The following is a 22,568-nucleotide window of genomic DNA, read 5'->3' on the forward strand; positions in this document are numbered from 1 at the left end:
TGCACAACTTGTCAAGTAGATTCTATGATATGATAGATAGACAGATCGATATATAGATACTGATTGGTTGCTAGGGGCAATTATCTACTTGTTCACTTCTCCACTATTTAGAAGGCTTGATAATACCTCCTCCGTGTCCACAAGTTCCACTCACTGTGAAAGAACTTCTTGTGTACTGTGAGCTATACAGGAAAGGGTTTTATTTTGATGGATCATTGTTCAATACTAATTATAACATTTTCCGTGGCTGGCATAAAATCAGTGGCCTCCAAGGCTTCCCGCTTGCATACACACGGACCCCTACATGAGGCTCTGGCTTCCCTCATTAGCATTAGTTAGTAAACCAGGCTGCCCACAACCACAGTCACTGTGCACGTGGCTCAGAATCAAGCCCTAAGTGATGCATGTGATGATGTAAAAGCTTAATATAGGGTTCCCCAGAAAGAAACCTACTAATCAGTATAATTTCTGTTCCACTTAATATGTATTGTTTATCAGTGACAGCAAATTATATAATGCTAATGAAATAGCAAATATTGCAATAAATACATAATAACAAAAAAGCACTGATTGACATAAATGATGTAAAGTCCTTGCATTTAGAGCTTACACTCTATAGACAGAAAGTTACAAATTAAGATAATTAAATTTTCAGCTCAAATTTTAAAACGAATGCACCTACAATTTATCATGTTTATGTGTTTATTTGTGCACTGCATGTCATTATTCACACTTTAATTAACACATAGCTAAGCTTCATTACCTCTTAGATCATATTTAATTTCCTCATATGTCTAATGCTAAGCTATATTCCCACCAGATCGTGGTAGTTTTACAAGACTTCCCTGTCCTTAATTGCAGTAAGAAAATGCACATTGCCATAGTTTACATCAGCACGTCGTACTTCGCTCTCTAGTGTCTGCTGACTTTGAATGGTAAATCCTGCATCTGTTAAGGCTTTAATGATAAAGTCTTCATCAAATGTTAAGAGATGGAACGTTGCATCTCCAATTGAGAAAAATGTTGCATTCAATTTTGCAACCAGTAACAGGTGGCCGCCTACTTTTAACATGGAAGACAATTTCTTAAGGTTTTTGCAATAAGTATCTTTATCTTGGCTAATAGTTTGCAATATATACATACTCAGCAAAAAGTCAACTTTCTCCAGTACAACGGGCTCTGTGGGGTTCTCTTTGCTAAGATCACATTTCACAATATCTTTAATCTTGCTTCTTAGAATGTCTTCTTTTAGCAACCAGTTTTTACTGAAAGAGAGATTGGTAAAGTAAAAGGTATTAGCAGAGTATTGCAGGGTAGGACGGGGTTCTGTAACCGGTTAGTGTAATTCAGTTGAAGACATAACTAGTTAGTACACTGGGTGTTATTATATTCATCCAATTTGGAGACAATACACTAGGACAGAGTTTATAATGATGTTACATGTGTTGTACAGTATAACGGTTCTGGTGGTGGTACAGTTTAACCAGTTCTCAGAATTATTTAACCAGATAGAACAACAGGTAGCACAGATACACAGACATGAATAGGTGTAATAACTGTATGGAGCGGCCTGGAGCATAAGGATCTTGCTGTAGTGTGCTAGGCGACAAGATGACAAACTATCTGATGGTCAGTGGGGCTAATACCCCCTATACAAGTGGTGGTGGTATGTGGTACTTGTGGTGAATCTGGGGATATCTTCTGCAATCTAGAATCTGGAGTCTCAGGGAACGAATCCATACACACTGAATGATATGGAAGAAAGATGCTCCAGCTGGGCGCACATGTAGTGCATGTCGGGGGTCAGGCATCCTCCTGAGCCACGGCATGTCTTAGAGACCATCAGATCATGTTATCTGCAGGATGTCAGATGTAGACAGCTCTGAGTGCTCCTCATCCCACAAAAAGAATGCTAATATGAACAAAATCAAAAAATCAAAAAATATTTTCTGTGTTTGTGAATTGTGTGCACTGTGGCTGCACGTGCATCAACAAAGGAGCAGCACCAAGCATACGCCTGTGTCCCATAAGTAAAGGGCCGGCTTGCTCATTTCTTAAAGGGTGGTGTAACCCACAAAGTGCACTAGTCTCCAACAAAAATAAAAAATTATTTTCTGTGTTTGTGTGCGCCTTAGCGGCACGTATATATCAATATAACATAAATGGAGGACCAAACTTTCTCCGATAAAAATAAAATAGGGAAAGATCAAGAACCAGTTCCTCCTAGTGCTGTTGCTGCTGCTGGGAGTTGTTCATCATCCCAGAGAGGAAGTAGGAACACCACTACTTTTACTAAACAATTGACCCTTTAACAGTCCTTAGCGAGGAGGATGAAGTACGACACCAGTCATCCTGAAGCAAAACGTATAACTGAGGCCTTGACTGCTATGTTGGTGTTAGACGTGCGTCCAGTATCCGCCATTAGTGCAGTGGGATATAGACAATTGATGGAGGTAGTGTGTCCCCGGTTCCAAATCCTGTCTAGATTCCACTTCACTAGGCAGGCGAAACCGAGACTTTACAGAAACATCAGAAAAAGTGTCCTCAGTGTCCTGAAAAATGCGGTTGTACCCAATGTCCACTTAACCACGGACATGTGGACAAGTGGAACAGGGCAGACTAAGGACGATATGACTGTGACAGCCCACTGGGTAAATGTATCACCTTACACAGCAACAACAGCAGCGTCACCAGTAGCAGCATCTCAGAAACGCCAGCTCGTTCCAAGGCAGGCTACTCTGTGTATCACCGGTTTCAGTAAGAGGCACACCGCCGACAACCTCTTAGAGAAACTGAGGGAAATCATCACCCAGTGGCTTACTTAGACTCTCCTGGGGATTTGTGATATCTGACAACGCCACCAATATTGTGCGGGCATTACATCTGGGCAAATTCCAGCACATCCCATGTTTTGCTCACACAATAAACTTGGTGGTACAGAATATTCTGTAAAGCGACAGGGGCGTGCAGGAGACGCTTTGGGTGGCCCGAAAAATTTCTTTCCACTTTTGCCATTCAGCGACTGCGTGTGCCTGTGTCATAAGTAAAGGGCCAGCTGGCTTGTCTGTTAAAGGGTGCTGTAACCCCCAAAGTGCACTCCAAACAAAATAAAAAATTCTTCTTTTTTTTCTGTCTTTGTGAATTGTGTGGGCTGTAGCCGCACCTGCATCCTCAAAGCAGCAGCGACAAGCATGCGTCTGTCTGTTAAAGGATTACATCGGTGACAGCATCCAAGTAGGCATGTCAGACAGTCCGTACCTGTACTGGCAGGAAAAAGAGGCAATTTGGAGGCCCCTGTACAAACTGGCTCTATTTTACCTGAGTTGCCCCCCTCCAGTGTGTACTCCGAAAGAGTGTTTAGTGCAGCCGGGAACCTTGTCAGCGAAAGGCGTAGGAGGTTGCTTCCACAAAATGTGGAGAAGATGATGTTCATAAAAATGAATTATCAACTCTTCCAGGGAGACCAGCCTCCAGAACGTACAGAGGGACCTGTGGTGGTGGATTCCAGCGGGGATGAATTAATACTCTGTGAGGATGAGGATGTACACAACACTGAAGAGGGTGAGGAATCGGTGGATGAGGAGGATGAGGATGACATCTTGCCTCCGTAGAGCCAGTTTGTGCAGGGACAGATTAATTGCCAGCTTATTTTGTGGGGGCCCAAACGAACCAATCATTTCAGCCACAGTCATGTGGCAGACCCTGGCGCTGAAATGATTGGTTTGTTAAAGTGTGCATGTCCTGTTTATACAACATAAGGGTGGGTGGGAGGGCCCAAGGACAATTCCATTCTAGCACCTCTTTTTTTTCTTTGCATCATGTACTGTTTGGGGCCTAGTTTTTCAAACTGCCATCCTGTCTGCCACTGCAGTGTCACGCCTAGATGGGCCATGTGTTTGTGCCGCCCACTCGTGTCGCTTAGCATAGTCATCCAGCTACCTCGGTGCAACCTTTTGGACATAAAAACACTATTGTGAGGTGTGAGGTGTTCAGATTAGGGGTGTGCACCGGCCACTTTTCGTGTTTTGTGTTTTGGTTTTGGATCTGGATCTTTCTTCGTGTTTTGGATCTGGATTGGTTTTGCCAAAACCACCCTTCCGTGTTTTGGGTTCTGGGTTTTGTGTTTTGGATCTGTATTTTTTTTTAAAAAAGCATAAAAACAGCTAAAATCACAGAATTTGTAGGTTTTTCTGCTCCTATGCTATTATTAACCTCAATAACCTTAATTTCCACTCATTTCCAGTCTATTCTGAACACCTCACACCTCACAATAGTGTTTTTATGTCCAAAACGTTGCACCGAGGTAGCTGGATGACTATGCTAAGCGACACGAGTGGGCGGCACAAACACGTGACCCATCTAGGCGTGAAACTGCAGTGGCAGACAGGATGGCAGTTTGAAAAACTAGGCCCCAAACTGTACATAATGCAAAGAAAAAAAAGAGGTGCAAGATGGAATTGTCCTTGGGCCCTCCCACCCACCCTTATGTTGTATAAACAGGACATGCACACTTTAACAAACCAATCATTTCAGCGCCAGGGTCTGCCACACAACTGTGGCTGAAATGATTGGTTCGTTTGGGCCCCCACAAAACAAGCTGGCAATTAATGTGTCCCTGCACAAACTGGCTCTATGGAGGCAAGATGTCATCCTCATCCTCCTCATCCACCGATTCCTCACCCTCTTCAGTGTGTACATCCTCATCCTCACAAAGTATTAACTCGTCCCCACTTGAATCCACCACCACAGGTCCCTCTGTACCTTCTGGAGGCTGGTCTCCCTGGAAGAGCTGATAATTCATTTTGATGAACATCATCTTCTCCACATTCTGTGGAAGCAACCTCCTACACCTTTCGCTGACAAGGTTCCCGGCTGCACTAAACACTCTTTCGGAGTACACACTGGAGGGGGGGCAACTCAGGTAAAATAGAGCCAGTTTGTACAGGGGCCTCCAAATTGCCTCTTTTTCCTGCCAGTACAGGTATGGACTGTCTGCCATGCCTACTTGGATGCTGTCACCGATGTAATCCTCCACCATTCTGTCAATGGTGACAGTATCATATGCAGTGACAGTAGACATGTCAGAAATTGTTGCCAGGTCCTTCAGTCCGGACCAGATGTCCAAACTTGGTCCTGCCTGTCCTGCATCACCGCCAGCGGGTTGCTTAGGATACCTAAGTTTTTTCCTGGCAGCCCCAGTTGCAGGAGAAAATGAAGAAGGAGCTGTTGACGTGTCACGTTCCGCTTCAGCTGACAGTGTGTTCACCAGCAGGTCTTTGCACCTCTGCAGGCTTGTGTCGGCCGGAAAGAGAGACACCACATAGGCTTTAAACCTAGGATCGAGCACGGTGGCCAAAATGTAGTGGTCTGATTTCAACAGATTGACCACCCTGGAATCCTGGCAAAGCGAATGAAGGGCTTCATCCACAAGTCCCACATGCCGAGCGGAATCGCTCCGTCTTAGCTCCTCCTTCACTTTCTCCAGCTGCTTCTGCAAAAGCCTGATGAGGGGAATGACCTGACTCAAGCTGGCAGTGTCTGAACTGACTTCACGTGTGGCAAGTTCGAAGGGCTGGAGAACCTTGCACAACACGGAAATCATTCTCCACTGCGCTTGAGTCAGGTGCATACCCCCTCCTTTGCCTATGTCATAGGTGGATGTATAGGCTTGTATGGCCTTTTGCTGCTCCTCCATCCTCTGAAGCATATAGAGGGTTGAGTTCCACCGTGTCACAACCTCTTGCTTCAGGTGATGGCGGGGCAGGTTCAAGAGTGTTTGCTGGCGCTCCAGTCTTCGGCACGCAGTCGCTGAATGGCGAAAGTGGCCAGAAATTTTTCGGGCCACCCAAAGCGTCTCCTGCACGCCCCTGTCGCTTTTCAGAAAATTCTGCACCACCAAGTTTATTGTGTGAGCAAAACATGGGACGTGCTGGAATTTGCCCAGATGTAATGCCCGCACAATATTGGTGGCGTTGTCAGATATCACAAATCCCCAGGAGAGTCTAAGTGGGGTAAGCCACTGGGCGATGATTTCCCTCAGTTTCTCTAAGAGGTTGTCGGCGGTGTGCCTCTTACTGAAACCGGTGATACACAGCGTAGCCTGCCTTGTAACGAGCTGGCGTTTCTGAGATGCTGCTACTGGTGACGCTGCTGCTGTTGCTGCGTAAGGTGATACATCTACCCAGTGGGCTGTCACAGTCATATAGTCCTTAGTCTGCCCTGTTCCACTTGTCCACATGTCCGTGGTTAAGTGGACATTGTGTACAACGGCATTTTTCAGGACACTGAGGACACTTTTTCTGACGTTTCTGTACAGTCTCGGTATCGCCTGCCTAGTGAAGTGGAATCTAGACGGTATTTGGAACCGGGGACACACTACCTCCATCAATTGTCTAAATCCCACTGCACTAATGGCGGATACCGGACGCACGTCTAACACCAACATAGCAGTCAAGGCCTCAGTTATACGTTTTGCTTCAGGATGACTGCTGTCGTACTTCATCCTCCTCGCTAAGGACTGTTGGAGGGTCAATTGTTTAGTAAAAGTAGTGGTGTTCCTACTTCCTCTCTGGGATGATGAACGACTCCCAGCAGCAGCAACAGCAGCAGCGGCAGCAGTAGGCGTAGCAATGCAGGATCCTCCAGAGGAATCCCGGATAGGAGAGTCAGTCATGCCAGTGACATGGCCTGCAGGACTACTTCCGATCCTGACTAAGGAGGAAATTGACGAGGAGGGAGTTGACGGTGTGGTTTGCAGGCGCTTGGATACAACAGGACAACGGGATTTAGGTGTCCCTGGACTGCTTACGGTCTTAGCCAAAGTTTCTGAACTTGACAGTAACTTTTTATGAACGCGCTGCAGGTGCCGTATAAGGGAGGATGTTCCTAGGTGGTTGACGTCCTTACCCCTACTTATTTCACCTTTACATATGGTACATATGGCAAGACAGTTGTTGTCCGGATTTGGATAGAAATATTGCCAGACCAAAGAGGTGGAATGTTTGGTCTTCTGCCCAGGCATGACCGTGATGGGCTTTTTCATCCCACGGACAACAACTGTCTCCCCCGGAGCCTGATTTAAACAAACCACATCACCATCAGAATCCTCCTCGCCAACTTCCTCCTCAGCGCCAGCTACACCAGTATCCTCATCCTGTTGTACTTCAACAGTGACATCTTCAATTTGCATATCAGCAAGTGGACTGTGGGTGCTCCTTTCAGCACTTGCAGGGGGCATGCAAATGGTGGAAAGAGCCACCTCTTCCCGTCCAGTGCTGGGAAGGTCAGGCATCGCAACCACCACCACACTTGGACTCTCCTTGGGGATTTGTGATATCTTCTTAGAAAGCACAGTTCTTCGCTGTGCTTTTGCCAGCTTAACTCTTTTGATTTTTTTAGTGGGAGGAGGGCTTCCATCGTCATGTGAAGCTGAACCACTAGTCATGAACATACTAGGGATCGACCTTAGCCGTTCCTTGCCACTCCGTGTCGTAAATGGCATATTGGCAAGTTTACGTTTCTCTTCAGCTGATTTAAATGTCTTTTTCAAGGTCATTTTCCTGAACTTTGCCATTTGGGATTGTATGTGCCCTCTACTATGACATTGGGCATCGGCCTTGGCAGACGACGTTGATGGCATGTTATCGTCTATGTCATGACTAGTGGCAGCAGCTTCAGCACTAGGAGGAAGTGGTTCTTGATCTTTCTCTATTTTATTTTTATCGGAGAAAGTTTGGTCCTCCATTTATGTTATATCGATTTGATATATACGTGCGGCTAAACACAGAAAATAATTTTTTTTTTGGTTTGGACTGGAGTGTACTTTGTGGGTTACAGCACCCTTTAACGGTCAAGCCAGCCGGCCCTTTACTTATGACACAGGCGCACTCTTGGCACTACTTTGTTGATGCACGTGCGGCTACTGCGCACACAATTCACAAACACAGAAAATAATTTTTTTTTGGTTTGGCCTGGAGTGTACTTTCGGGGGTTACAGCACCCTTTAACGGTCAAGCCAGCCGGCCCTTTACTTATGACACAGGCGCACGCTTGGCACTACTTTGTTGATGCACGTGCGGCTACTGCGCACACAATTCACAAACACAGAAAATAATTTTTTTTTTGGTTTGGACTGGAGTGTACTTGGGGGTTACAGCACCCTTTAACGGTCAAGCCAGCCGGCCCTTTACTTATGACACAGGCGCACGCTTGGCACTACTTTGTTGATGCACGTGCGACTACTGCGCACACAATTCACAAACACAGAAAATAATATTTTTTTTGGTTTGGACTGGAGTGTACTTTCGGGGGTTACAGCACCCTTAACGGTCAAGCCAGCCGGCCCTTTACTTATGACACAGGCGCACGCTTGGCACTACTTTGTTGATGCACGTGCGGCTACTGCGCACACAATTCACAAACACAGAAAATAATTTTTTTTTGGTTTGGACTGGAGTGTACTTTCGGGGGTTACAGCACCCTTAACGGTCAAGCCAGCCGGCCCTTTACTTATGACACAGGCGCACGCTTGGCACTACTTTGTTGATGCACGTGTGGCTACTGCGCACACAATTCACAAACACAGAAAATAATTTTTTTTTTGGTTTGGACTGGAGTGTACTTTCGGGGGTTACAGCACCCTTAACGGTCAAGCCAGCCGGCCCTTTACTTATGACACAGGCGCACTCTTGGCACTACTTTGTTGATGCACGTGCGGCTACTGCGCACACAATTCACAAACACAGAAAATAATTTTTTTTTGGTTAGGACTGGAGTGTACTTTCGGGGGTTACAGCACCCTTTAACGGTCAAGCCAGCCGGCCCTTTACTTATGACACAGGCGCACGCTTGGCACTACTTTGTTGATGCACGTGCGGCTACTGCGCACACAATTCACAAACACAGAAAATAATTTTTTTTTTGGTTTGGACTGGAGTGTACTTTCGGGGGTTACAGCACCCTTAACGGTCAAGCCAGCCGGCCCTTTACTTATGACACAGGTGCACGCTTGGCACTACTTTGTTGATGCACGTGCGGCTACTGCGCACACAATTCACAAACACAGAAAATAATTTTTTTTTTGGTTTGGACTGGAGTGTACTTGGGGGTTACAGCACCCTTTAACGGTCAAGCCAGCCGGCCCTTTACTTATGACACAGGCGCACGCTTGGCACTACTTTGTTGATGCACGTGCGACTACTGCGCACACAATTCACAAACACAGAAAATAATATTTTTTTTGGTTTGGACTGGAGTGTACTTTCGGGGGTTACAGCACCCTTAACGGTCAAGCCAGCCGGCCCTTTACTTATGACACAGGCGCACGCTTGGCACTACTTTGTTGATGCACGTGCGGCTACTGCGCACACAATTCACAAACACAGAAAATAATTTTTTTTTGGTTTGGACTGGAGTGTACTTTCGGGGGTTACAGCACCCTTAACGGTCAAGCCAGCCGGCCCTTTACTTATGACACAGGCGCACGCTTGGCACTACTTTGTTGATGCACGTGCGGCTACTGCGCACACAATTCACAAACACAGAAAATAATTTTTTTTTTGGTTTGGACTGGAGTGTACTTTCGGGGGTTACAGCACCCTTAACGGTCAAGCCAGCCGGCCCTTTACTTATGACACAGGCGCACTCTTGGCACTACTTTGTTGATGCACGTGCGGCTACTGCGCACACAATTCACAAACACAGAAAATAATTTTTTTTTGGTTAGGACTGGAGTGTACTTTCGGGGGTTACAGCACCCTTTAACGGTCAAGCCAGCCGGCCCTTTACTTATGACACAGGCGCACGCTTGGCACTACTTTGTTGATGCACGTGCGGCTACTGCGCACACAATTCACAAACACAGAAAATAATTTTTTTTTTGGTTTGGACTGGAGTGTACTTTCGGGGGTTACAGCACCCTTAACGGTCAAGCCAGCCGGCCCTTTACTTATGACACAGGCGCACTCTTGGCACTACTTTGTTGATGCACGTGCGGCTACTGCGCACACAATTCACAAACACAGAAAATAATTTTTTTTTGGTTAGGACTGGAGTGTACTTTCGGGGGTTACAGCACCCTTTAACGGTCAAGCCAGCCGGCCCTTTACTTATGACACAGGCGCACGCTTGGCACTACTTTGTTGATGCACGTGCGGCTACTGCGCACACAATTCACAAACACAGAAAATAATTTTTTTTTTGGTTTGGACTGGAGTGTACTTTCGGGGGTTACAGCACCCTTAACGGTCAAGCCAGCCGGCCCTTTACTTATGACACAGGCGCACGCTTGGCACTACTTTGTTGATGCACGTGTGGCTACTGCGCACACAATTCACAAACACAGAAAATAATTTTTTTTTTGGTTTGGACTGGAGTGTACTTGGGGGTTACAGCACCCTTTAACGGTCAAGCCAGCCGGCCCTTTACTTATGACACAGGCGCACGCTTGGCACTACTTTGTTGATGCACGTGCGACTACTGCGCACACAATTCACAAACACAGAAAATAATATTTTTTTTGGTTTGGACTGGAGTGTACTTTCGGGGGTTACAGCACCCTTAACGGTCAAGCCAGCCGGCCCTTTACTTATGACACAGGCGCACGCTTGGCACTACTTTGTTGATGCACGTGCGGCTACTGCGCACACAATTCACAAACACAGAAAATAATTTTTTTTTTGGTTTGGACTGGAGTGTACTTTCGGGGGTTACAGCACCCTTAACGGTCAAGCCAGCCGGCCCTTTACTTATGACACAGGCGCACGCTTGGCACTACTTTGTTGATGCACGTGCGACTACTGCGCACACAATTCACAAACACAGAAAATAATATTTTTTTTGGTTTGGACTGGAGTGTACTTTCGGGGGTTACAGCACCCTTAACGGTCAAGCCAGCCGGCCCTTTACTTATGACACAGGCGCACGCTTGGCACTACTTTGTTGATGCACGTGCGGCTACTGCGCACACAATTCACAAACACAGAAAATATTTTTTTTTTTGGTTTGGACTGGAGTGTACTTTCGGGGGTTACAGCACCCTTAACGGTCAAGCCAGCCGGCCCTTTACTTATGACACAGGCGCACGCTTGGCACTACTTTGTTGATGCACGTGCGGCTACTGCGCACACAATTCACAAACACAGAAAATAATTTTTTTTTTGGTTTGGACTGGAGTGTACTTTCGGGGGTTACAGCACCCTTAACGGTCAAGCCAGCCGGCCCTTTACTTATGACACAGGCGCACGCTTGGCACTACTTTGTTGATGCACGTGCGGCTACTGCGCACACAATTCACAAACACAGAAAATATATTATTTTTTTAGCACTTGGGGGGAGCACCCCTGATGGACAGAGCACCCCCTGGACAACACTACAGCACTCCTTTAGGACTGGGACACTGCACAGGACTTTGGAGTGGACACAGCCCCTATGGAGAACTGACTGCACAACACAGTCCAGCCAGCCCCTATGGACTTTGAAGTAGTGGACACAGCCCCTATTAACAACAGCAGCACAGCACAACATAGCCAGCCCCTATGGACTTTGAAGTAGTGGACAACAGCAGCACTACACTACACTACACTACACAGCCCTAACTCCCACCCTCCCTCTTCACTGTCCACAGCCGAGTGAGAAAATGGCGCCGACGTGTGTACCTTATATAGGATCCAAAACCCGCGAGACTCGGAAGGCGGGAAGATGACGTTTTGCCTCGATTTCAGATCCGAGTCAGGCGGGAAAAGTCGAGCCTGACTCGGATCGGACTCGGATCGGGGGGGCTCGGGGGGGTTCGGATTTCAGAAATCCGAACCCGCTCACCCCTAGTTCAGATTAGACTGGAAATGAGTGGAAATTAAGGTTATTGAGGTTAATAATAGCATAGGAGCAGAAAAACCCACAAATTCTGTGATTTTAGCTGTTTTTATGTTTTTTTTTAAAAAAAAAATACAGATCCAAAACACAAAACCCAGAACCCAAAACACGGAAGGGTGGTTTTGGCAAAACCAATCCAGATCCAAAACACGAAGAAAGATCCAGATCCAAAACCAAAACACGAAAAGTGGCCGGTGCACACCCCTATTATAAACCAAATTATATGGTGACCGATGGGCATTAGGGAGTGTATTTACTAAAGTGAGAGCTTTTAGAAATGGAGATGTTGTCTATAGCAACCAATCAGATTATAGCTGTTATCTTCTAGAAGGTGCTACTTAAATGTTAAGTAGAATCTGATCATTTGCTATGGGCAACATCTCCACTTCTAAAAACTCTCACATTAGTAAATATACCCCTAGCTGTAAAAAAAAAACTATCACCCATCAGGGTTCAGTTTCGTTTGAAACCTAATTAAACCTAATCATTACTTCCCCATTCAATCCTATGACAGTATCTGCTGGTGACCTATCATTTCTCGCCAGCATTGCACACAATGTGTACAGCACGTACCTTTGGGGTTCAGTGATTGTGTTTTTTATTTTACCAAGACCTATGGATACTCACATGGACCAAAGAGGAGCCCATCCAAGAATTTGGTAAGTATAAATTTGTTTTTACAATAAAGGATTACCACAGTCGGTGTGCGAGTACTGGGATTATTTTAATATTTTCTTTTCAGATGATCTAACTATTTAATTACTATTAATCCCTCATCCACCACCACCAGGAGTGCAGGGAATGGCCCTGGGTTCAGCTTAGTGCTGGTTATTGGAGAATAGAGGGAACCTTATTTCATTTTTTCCTCCTTTTTTCCATTACCAGTCCCAGGCGAGGCCTGGGGCTGGTTACTGATTTAGTGGGGGATCCTAAACATTTTTTTTAATTCTAACACTTTGTTAAATTTTTAACCTAACAAAGCCTGCACAGATCACTATGATCTGTGCATTGCTTCTCCCAAACTCATCTGACTCAGGCAGGTCTGTTGCTTTGGCAGGTTTCCTATCAGTGGATTTTTGGTCTGTTGTAAAACTTTACATTAGTAAATCTGAGCACCCTATTCTTCTTTATGTAGAAAAGTTGATTGTTAGTCCGATGTTCTCAAGTCAGGTTTTGGTGGTTTTGCCATGAGTTTTGACTTTAGTAAATAGTAAACAGTCGGTTTTCAAAACCGAAGGAAAAATTATTAAAAACCCAAAACAGACATTCAGTAAATTTAGCTCATGTCAATTTGCCTATTAAAGAATACTGCAGGGAAACTTTCTATGCTTATAACTGGTGATAAAAGAGGACAGCAACAGATATAGGTACAGTATGTCTATTCACATAATGGGCAGCACGGTTGGTGTAATGGTTAGTATTACTGTCTCACAGCACTGAGGTTGTGGTTTTGATACCCATCACATCCCTAACTGTATGGAGTTTGCATACTCCCCCCAAGTTTGTGTGGGTTTCCTCCAGGTACAGTACTCTGGTTTTCTCCTACAATGCAAATAATCTATACTGGTAAATGAATTGTCTCCCAACAAAAATTTACCTAAGTGTGTATGTGTGGAATGGAATGTGGTAGGGAATATAACTCATAAAGTCCACTGGGGCAGGGACTGATGCAAATGGCCAAATACTCTCTGTAAAAGTGCTGTGAAATATGACTATATAAATATAAATAACTGATAATAAATAATAATTAATTGTAAAACATTCTCCTGGCAAAGGGAACATTCAGTGGTTCACCGCACATGCATAGTAGATAACCTTTGCCCGAGCAGTGGGCTGATTATCCCTAAGCAACAGTGGCATAACAAGGGGCATGTGGGCCGCACCTGGGTGTCACCCGCTGAGGGGCGACACCAAGGTGCAGGCTCCCCCTCAGTGACAGGAGCCGGGTGCTATACTATAGCTTTAAGTGCAGCACTCGGCTCCTGTCACAGTGAGGGAGCCTGCACTGCCCACACGACTGGCACTCCCACCACCCCATTGATAGCCACGGGCCAACACCGGGTTCAGGCCATGAGCCCACACTCCTCTCCTGAGGACATGCCCCTTCCTGAGGCCACACGCCACTGCTCAGCAGCTAGTGAATCTGTTTAACTTAGACACATCTGTATAACAACATTTTGAACTATGACATGATTGGCCCTTATTACAATAAATAAAATTCAGTTGTCAACATGTGACCTAATATGAGAACTACAATTTACCTGTCACCTTCTAGTTCTGGATGAAGCCCAGAGAGATGAGACCAGTCATAAGCACCCTCTTCTTTATTCTTCCATATCTCCAGTTCCTGAATACAGGAATAATTTGTCTCTGTAACAATGATAGCACTGACATCGTCAGAGAAAGGCAACAGCTGGAAAATGGCGGGTCCAGTAGAAAAATCAAGTAAGGTTCCTCCTTTAAATATACCTGTACACAGTAAAACAACAAAAACCAAACATTAGCACACAAGATGAATGGGGTTAAGTTTAGGCATGCGGGGAAGGAGGGTTAGGTCTAGGGGTAAAAGTAGTGATAGGATAAGGATACTTACCAACAGGTTTCTGTATCCTAACCCTGTAGGGATGCCTCTGTTGGGATTCTGACTGTGGGGAACCGGCATCCTGTACCCAACCTTCCTAAACATGTATTCTGTTAGTATCAGGTGACTATTTAAGGCAGCTGGCACCAATGTGCATTACATAAGAACTGGCCCCCAGATGACATCATTATATGTCACTGCAAACACTGGAAGGTAACAGAGCAGATATGCCAGCAAAGCAGCTTAGAAGCGCCAAAACACCTGTTCAGAAAGTAATTACCTGGTTGTTGCTAATATATGACAAATCATTTTATTTTTTATGTTTCCTAATTTCAAATATTAATTACACTTCAGCCACAATCCTTGATTAAGTAGCTACTGCCCTTGACTGATGAAAAAAGGCGTGAAACCCACATTCAGCCTATCACACTGCCATTCACATAATGCAATGTGGAATTTTAGGGACATATATTGAATGGATTTGCTGAACCTTACTTACAGTATTGTTTTCTACCACTAGATGTCGTAGCACCCAATTTCCATTATTCATATTTCAAATCTGGCTGCAGTGGCCATCCTTACTTGCAGCCATTTTGTGTGTAGGTCAGAATCAGGTCCATCATATGCAAGACACTGCAAAACTTTAATCCATTTATTTATAATCTCATCATATTGTCTTTTCCAATATCCTTCTACCTGAACTTCAGGCCCGATTCAGAATTGGATGCTAATCAGTTGCTAATACCAATGTTTTCTTGACTGTGCCAGAGCCTCAGTGTGCATGTGCCGCAATGCTGCCATGGCTTTGGTCACAGTGTGGAGAAAGTTGCACCTGATTGACAGGCTGTGGCCATTAGGGCTTGGCAATGGGAGGAGCGTCTAAAGCACAGGCATGTTGTTAGAGTTTTAGACTGAAATACAGATTCACTGGCCTGGCACCTTATTTGGGATGAACATTCTGAGGAACCTTGGGTTTACTTAGAATTTCACATGGTCCATCAATATTCCTGATGATGATCTGATGCTGCTTCTTCAGATGCATTCAGCAGGTCTGAGAAGTCACAGGTGGACGTCTCAATTTAAATGACAACAACCTGCATTAATTACATACCATCTCAGATCTGCTGATTCTGAGGACACAGCACTGATCAATCCTGCGCTCACCTGTAAATCAAGCCTTTCCTCTTGTTTCAGTTGCAGCTTCACTATTTTCACAATATCCTTCATACTGAACTTCCTCTTGTTTCAGTTGCATTTTCACTATCTACAATATCCTTCATACTGAACTTACTTTTGATTTAGTTGCATCTATGCCAGTAGTCTCCAACCTTAACTGGGATGGGAGCTACTTGAGAAAAAATTAGACGTCTTGAAGAGCCACATTATATTTTTGAAAGCTGAAATCTGGCTAATGACCAAATTTGTCATAGAAAAACAACAATGCATTTATTAATACAGTGATAAAACTACTAAGCTCTGGATGGAGACAAAGTGAATGGAGATAAGGTGCCAGCCAATCAGCTTCTAACTGCAATTTTTCAAACACAGCCAGTGACATGGCAGTTGGGAGCTGAATGACTGGGATTTTATCTCCATTCACTTTATGGTCCCACACCCCCTTTTCAAAGTACCCAATCTGTACCTCTGATGCCTGTTGAGAGCTGTCAACAGGGAGCAGGGTGCTGGATGTCTTATGCTGGTGGGACAGTGGACGGCCTGGTCCCAAACTCCCACTAAACAGTGCCCAGTCAGCGGTTCTCTTAACGTGGTCAGCACAGAGCTTGCTGGCAGTGTCTGTCATGCAGTGACAACTGCCGCGCTGTGTGACATGCATGTCCTATGCGCAGCTTGCACGCTGTGACATTAGAGCCGAAAGGCGAGCTACCCAGATTGCGGCCGCAAGCCACCAGTCACACATGAGCAACGGGTTGGTGACCACTGATCTATGCTAAATACAATATCTTTCTAACTGTACTTCCTCTTGTTTCAGTTACATCTAAACTATCTACAATAGGCCTGATTGCAGATTCCAGATGATTGGGAATCTGCACGTGCGCAGGAACCCAATCTGCGAGTGTGCACAATGGGTCGTGATGAGTCACACCCAAACCCTTGAATGCCTCTGCCTGATGGACAGGCAGAGGCATTTAAGTGGCAGTGTGGGGGTGGGTTCAGACACTGTTCCTTGATCAATGCAGTGTCCTGGGCTTGCAAGCTGACCAGTCTGAGAAAGGTGAGGCTTACTCAGCTGGCCGGAGGCCCGGCGCCATTAAACCATCGCGACCATAGATGGTCGCAATGGTGATCCCAGCCTGTGACCTCCGTTGCAGTGCTGGGATCACAAATGCAGCAGGGGGTGTCATATACCTCCTGCATTTGCATTATCACAATGATCGCAATTGCAAAGCTGCCTGCGTACATAAATCATATATCAATAGCCTGCGTGCAGCTGTGCAATTGTGATCCTTGCTGAATCAGACCCAAAGTCCTTCTAACTGAATTTACTCGTTTCAGTTGCATCTACACTATATATAATGTCCTTCTTACTGAACTACCTCTTGTTTCAGTTGTATCTACTGTATACTATCTACAATGTCCATCTAACTGAATGTCCTCTTGTTTCAGTTGCATCTACACCAGTGGTTCTTAAACTCGGTCATCAGGACCCCACACAGTGCATGCTTTCCAGGTCATCCAGCAGGTGCACAGGTGTAGTCATTACTCGCTGACACATTTTAAAAGATCCACAGGTGGACCTAATTATTTCACTTGTGATTTTGTGATGAGACCTGGAAAACAAGACCTGTGGGGTCCTGAGGACCGAGTTTGAGAACCTGTGCTCTACACTATATAAAATATCCTTCTTACTGAGCTTCCTCATGTTTTAGTTGCATCAACTCTACCTACAATATTCTTCTTCTTGAACTAATCAGAATGTTAACACATACATCTCTTTGTTTGTCAGAACAAATCTCCAAACTCAAGTTATCTGCTACAGATGTGTCCTAATATAGCTAGCCTCAATATGTCATGTGCCATGAGACGCCTGTTGTGAGTGAGCTGCCAGGTGCCGTGTGACTCTGCTAGCATCAGGTGTCTTTTTCACCTGTAAATGTGTCTTAGCCACACTGCAATGTGACTAGGATGCACCAGGAGAATGTGCTGATTAATTTAATATGTGACACTTGTATATCTGTGTGCAAATTAATTTATAAACAAAACACAATGGCACTTGCGGCCGCTGCATCATGTAATTTCATATTGAAATTCAGATTCAGTTGAACACACCCAGATGTCGCATATCAAATTAGAGATGTGCAGGCTTGGTTTTCTGAAAACTGAGCCCACCCGAACTTTCTGGATACGAGTGGTTCTGAGCTGCGGCTTGGGTTTTCCCGCCTTTCTCGAATTCCAAAACGAGGCAAAACATCATCATCCCGGCATCGAATTCTCATGAGTTTTGAATACAATATAAGTCCCTCCCATGCTAATTCGAGCACCATTTCACTCTGACTCCAATTTGTGTGCTGAGCTGTGCTGTATGTATTAACATGTCCAGTGGCTGCTGTGGTCTATCCATCTCCACCTCCAGGAGGAGTGGGCGGGCCCCCAGAGTGTCTGGGCCCGGGACCACAGGCCCGGCAGTCCCCCCCTAATGGTGGCCCTGCTCAGCAGTAGTCATTTGCAGAATAAGTACAACCTGTGTGCACTGTCCCCAGTGCATTTGTACTCGCACATTTAAGCACTGTGACTGCACGCAGTGTGAGCTGATCTGCAAATTAAAAAAAGTAGTACAAAAATATTTTCTTCCTTTGTTTGTACTATTCCTGTGCGCTGTCCCCCAGTGCATTTGTTCACATACATATAAGCAATGTGTCTCCATGCAGTGTGAGCTGAGCTGCAAGTTAAAAAAAGTAGAAAAACTATTTTCCTCTATTGTTTGTACTACATTTGTGCATTTTTTATTCACATACGTATAAGCGATGTATCTCCACGCAGTGTGAGCTGAACGGCAAACTAAAAAATGTAGAAGAGAAATGTATTTTCTTCTATTGTTTTATTACATCTGTGCACTGTCCCCAGGCTTTTTTTGTTCACGTACTTATAAATGCTTTGTCTCCATGCAGTGTGAGATGAGCTGCGAATTTAAAAAAGAAGATTTTTATTTTTCTGTAGTTGGTACTACAGTATATCTGTGTACTGTTCCAAAGTGCCTTTTTGTTATTGTACATATAAGCACTGTGTCTCCATGCAGTGTGAACTGAGCTGCAAGTTAAAAAAGTAGAGATTATTTTTTTTCTATTGTTTGTACTACATCTGTGCACTGTCCTCCAGTGCATTTTTTGTTCATGTACATAAGAGCGTTGTGTCTCCATGCTCTATGAGCTGAGGTACGAATTTAAAAAAAGGTTTATTTTATTGTTTGTACTACGCCTATGTAATTGTCGATATGGATAATGTTAATTTGAGAAGTACAGAAGCAGTAACTAAATACTAGCACTGTAGCTGCTGCCACCAGTCATCATAATGGATCTGATACTAGTATTTCAATGTCATCTACTAAAGCGTCAGGGCTTCTGAAATCAAATAATTTATATTTTACAGTGGTTAAGAAAAAACACCTCTAATAAAGAGAAAGTTTTTTGCTGAAAAATATAAAATTGCAAACATGCCATTCACTAAATGAAGTGGCAAGAAAAGACTTAGGCCTTGGCCTTTATTTATGAGTGGTGGTTATGCAACTGCTGTTAGTGAGGCATCTTCTTCAGTCTCTCATGACAATGCAAGCCCTTCTCACTCAGAATGTAAACGAGGTGTCAAAAAATGAAAACCAGAAAATCAGTGCTGAAAAAAAACTCATGGACATTAAAAAAAACTTTTAGTATTTTTAAGTGGCTTAAAAAATATTGGTGTACCCACTGTCCACTTAACCAAAGATATGTGGACAAGTAGAACAGTGCAAACTAAATATTACATGACTGATAGCCCACTGGGTGGGTGTATCACCAACAGCTGCAGCATCTAACAAATGCCATCACATTCAGAGGCTACTCTATGTATCACTGGTTTCACTAAGGGGCATACTGGTTTCAACCTCTTAGAAAAACTCAGGGAATTCATTGCAAAATGGCTTAGCCTGCTTGGACTTTCCTCAGGATTTGTGATTTCTGACAATGCCACAAATATCTTGAGAGTATTATAGCTGGGTTACTTCAAACAGGTACTGTGTATTGCTCACACAATCAATTTGGTGGTTCAGATTTTTTTTGTAAAATGACAGGGCCATGCGAAGATGCTGTCAGTGGCCTGACAAATGTTGGGACATTTTTGGCATTTAGCAGCTGCATGTAGAAGATTGTAGCATCTGGAAGAACAGTTTCATGTGCCATGCCACCAGCTGAAGCAAAAGATCGTAACAAGGTGGAATTCCACACTTTAGATGCTTCAGTGAATGGAGGAACAGAAAAAAGCCATCCAAATCAACTAACCAAGATATAGGGATAATGTACCTTACTCCAGTGCAGTGGAGAATACTTTTTGTGTTGTGCATGGTGCTGAAACCCTTTGAAGATGTCACCTGCGAAGTGAGTTCAGACACTGGCAGCTTGATTCAGGTGATTCCCCTAATTAGACTTTTGGAAAAGTAGCATGAGAAACTGAAGAAGAAGCTGAAACAAAGCAATTCAGACTTGTAGATCAAGTCCTTTTATATGCATCACCAGGATCCATGGTTTGTCAGCATCTTTAAAATCAGATAAATTTATTTTGACAACTTTGCTTAATACTAGTTTCAAGTTGTACATTGTGTCTTTCTTTCCAAAGGACACAAATCTAAAGAGATGTAAAGGGTTTGACATAGCAATGTCTCCTTCTTCAGTTTCAACAGCAACTGTGGCTGCCAGGAAAGCTTTCCTTAGAGACCTACTGGTGATGCAGATAAGTCAACACTACATTTTGATATATGGTTGGGTCTAAAAAAATTGCCTAAAATGAGTGACATGGTCACCTCTACTGCGACTCTATCTGATACTGCAACCATTCAAAGAATGTTTGAAGATTATTTTAATGACAGCATCTAAATATGCATGTCAGCCAGTCTCTTTGACTACGGCAGAAAAAAAGGCAATTTGGAGGCCCTTGTACGTACAAACTGGTTCTGCATTACTTAAGCTGCCCACCCTCAAGTGTATTGTCAGAAAGAGTTTTGAGCACATTGTTTGGCATAGGAGGATAAATCCTCAAAGTATGGAAAAGATGATGCTCATCAAAATGAACTACAAATTCCATGAGGAAGACCTTTACTGGCAATTATGTCAAAGTCTAGTTCTTTATTAATGAAAATAATCTTGGTTTCTTTCTATGGCATCATATAGTTTATTAAACTGCCATTCTGTCTGCCACTACAGTGCCATTCTCTTTACTAGATGTGCCAGGTTGGAAGTAGAGCTACCACGTGTTTGTGCTGCCCACTTTTTAACCAGAAAAGAAAACAATGTTAATAGTCAAGGGATGCTCACAAGGGTTGACAAGAAGTCAAGAAACTTATTTGTTGCACTGCAGAGCTGGAAACTCAAAATTAGTCTATTTTACATGAACAAATAAATATCAAATAAGTTAGTTGGCTGACCGGCTGGACATACTTTCCCCCCTCCTCCCTTTAAATTTGCTTTAGAATCCAAAAATGAAATTAAATTTACAACCAATATATCCTTGCTTCCTTTCCCTGCCTTCAATTACATACATAAATGATTTCCCTCGGACCTCTGATCTAGTTCTTGATTAATGTAAACATTCTCGGTTTCTTTCTATGGAGTTGTATAGTTTATTAAAATGCCATCCTGTCTGCCACTGCAGTACCACTCTCTTTCCTAGATGTGCCATGCTGGAAGTTGAACTTCCACATGTTTCTGCTGTCCACTGCTGTCGCTTAGCTTAGTCAGCTAGTTAGCTCAGTGGAACCTTTTGGCCTAAACAATATTGTGAGCTTATCAAAATTGACTGGGAATGACTAGAAATTAATGTTATTAAGGTTAATAAATTGTGTAGAAACAAAAACAAGCCCAAATTCTTATAAGTTTTTGAAAAAACAAAACAAATATAGCTGCAAAACCAGGGAGGGCAGTTTTGTCAAAACCAAAACACAGATTTAATACAGATCTAAAACCAAAACATGGGGGTCAGCACGCATCTCTATATAAAATAAATTAACACAGTCTCCTGGTGCATCCTAGTAACAGCACATTGCAACTACTATGCATTTTGGCTGACGCGTTTCTCGGCTGTTTGCCGTTTCTTCAAAAAGCTTTTTTTAAAAAAAGCTTTTGAAGAAACGGCAAATAGCAAATTTATTGGCTGGAGATTTTACATGGAGAGAAGCTCACTATATGTGTATGGATATACCCAGAGTATTAGAGACACTACCCACCAACTTATGAGATATCCTACTGTGGTTGAAGCACAGTTTTATACACAAGTTCTTATTTGGAAGCAAAGCATAGTCTCAAATGTGCACAGGCTTATCAAGACTTTGTTTCAATATGGTGGAGAATAGGTTACTACAGTACCACAGAAAGTAACAAAACTATTCTTATCCTACACCTGTGGTTCCTTATAAGAGACCTTTGCTGGATCTTTTTCAATGTGAAAACAGGAATCGGGGGCCCCATCTAAACCTTTTTTACATCATACTTTTATATTTATTTTCATTTTTTATAGGTCATTATTTATGATGATACTTATTGTTACTATTTTAATTGTTTATTTGAATGTTTTATTAAATTTATAGCAATAGGTAACTTATGTGGATTACATTTCCTATATATTTGGCAGTGCTCCATACCAGACTACTTTCTATACGTAGAATGTTGTTGTTATATGGTATTTTTATTCTCAAAAGAACAGTTTGGTTTCCTCCTGTATATGATCCTCCATGAGATAACAGTGGTGCAATGAAAAACATATACATACCTGATGCCTGTAGCTTCCTAATCTCTCTCACTGGAAATGCTACAATCTCCTCATAGATCTTAGCATCAAAAGAATAAGAAAAATATGTATCAGGAAAACAATTTATATCAAAATCATGTAAATGATAGAGCTTATATGCGAGATCCAT

At 43.6% G+C, this 22,568-nt stretch overlaps 1 protein-coding gene across 1 annotated transcript; it reads right to left on the minus strand.

Moving 5' to 3' along the window:
- Positions 1–832: 832 nt before the first annotated feature.
- On the minus strand, positions 833–22,568 carry LOC148509619 (indolethylamine N-methyltransferase-like). The gene is made up of 3 exons (XM_088442882.1): positions 22,421–22,568; positions 14,133–14,340; positions 833–1,265 (listed from the first exon to the last, which is right to left on the minus strand). Exons 1-3 carry the CDS (start codon positions 22,566–22,568, stop codon positions 833–835), a joined length of 789 nt encoding a protein of 262 aa, XP_088299008.1.

The sequence above is a fragment of the Taudactylus pleione genome, unplaced genomic scaffold (assembly GCF_031769625.1).
Source record: "Taudactylus pleione unplaced genomic scaffold, aTauple2 ptg000318l, whole genome shotgun sequence".
NCBI classification, from domain to species: domain Eukaryota; kingdom Metazoa; phylum Chordata; class Amphibia; order Anura; family Myobatrachidae; genus Taudactylus; species Taudactylus pleione.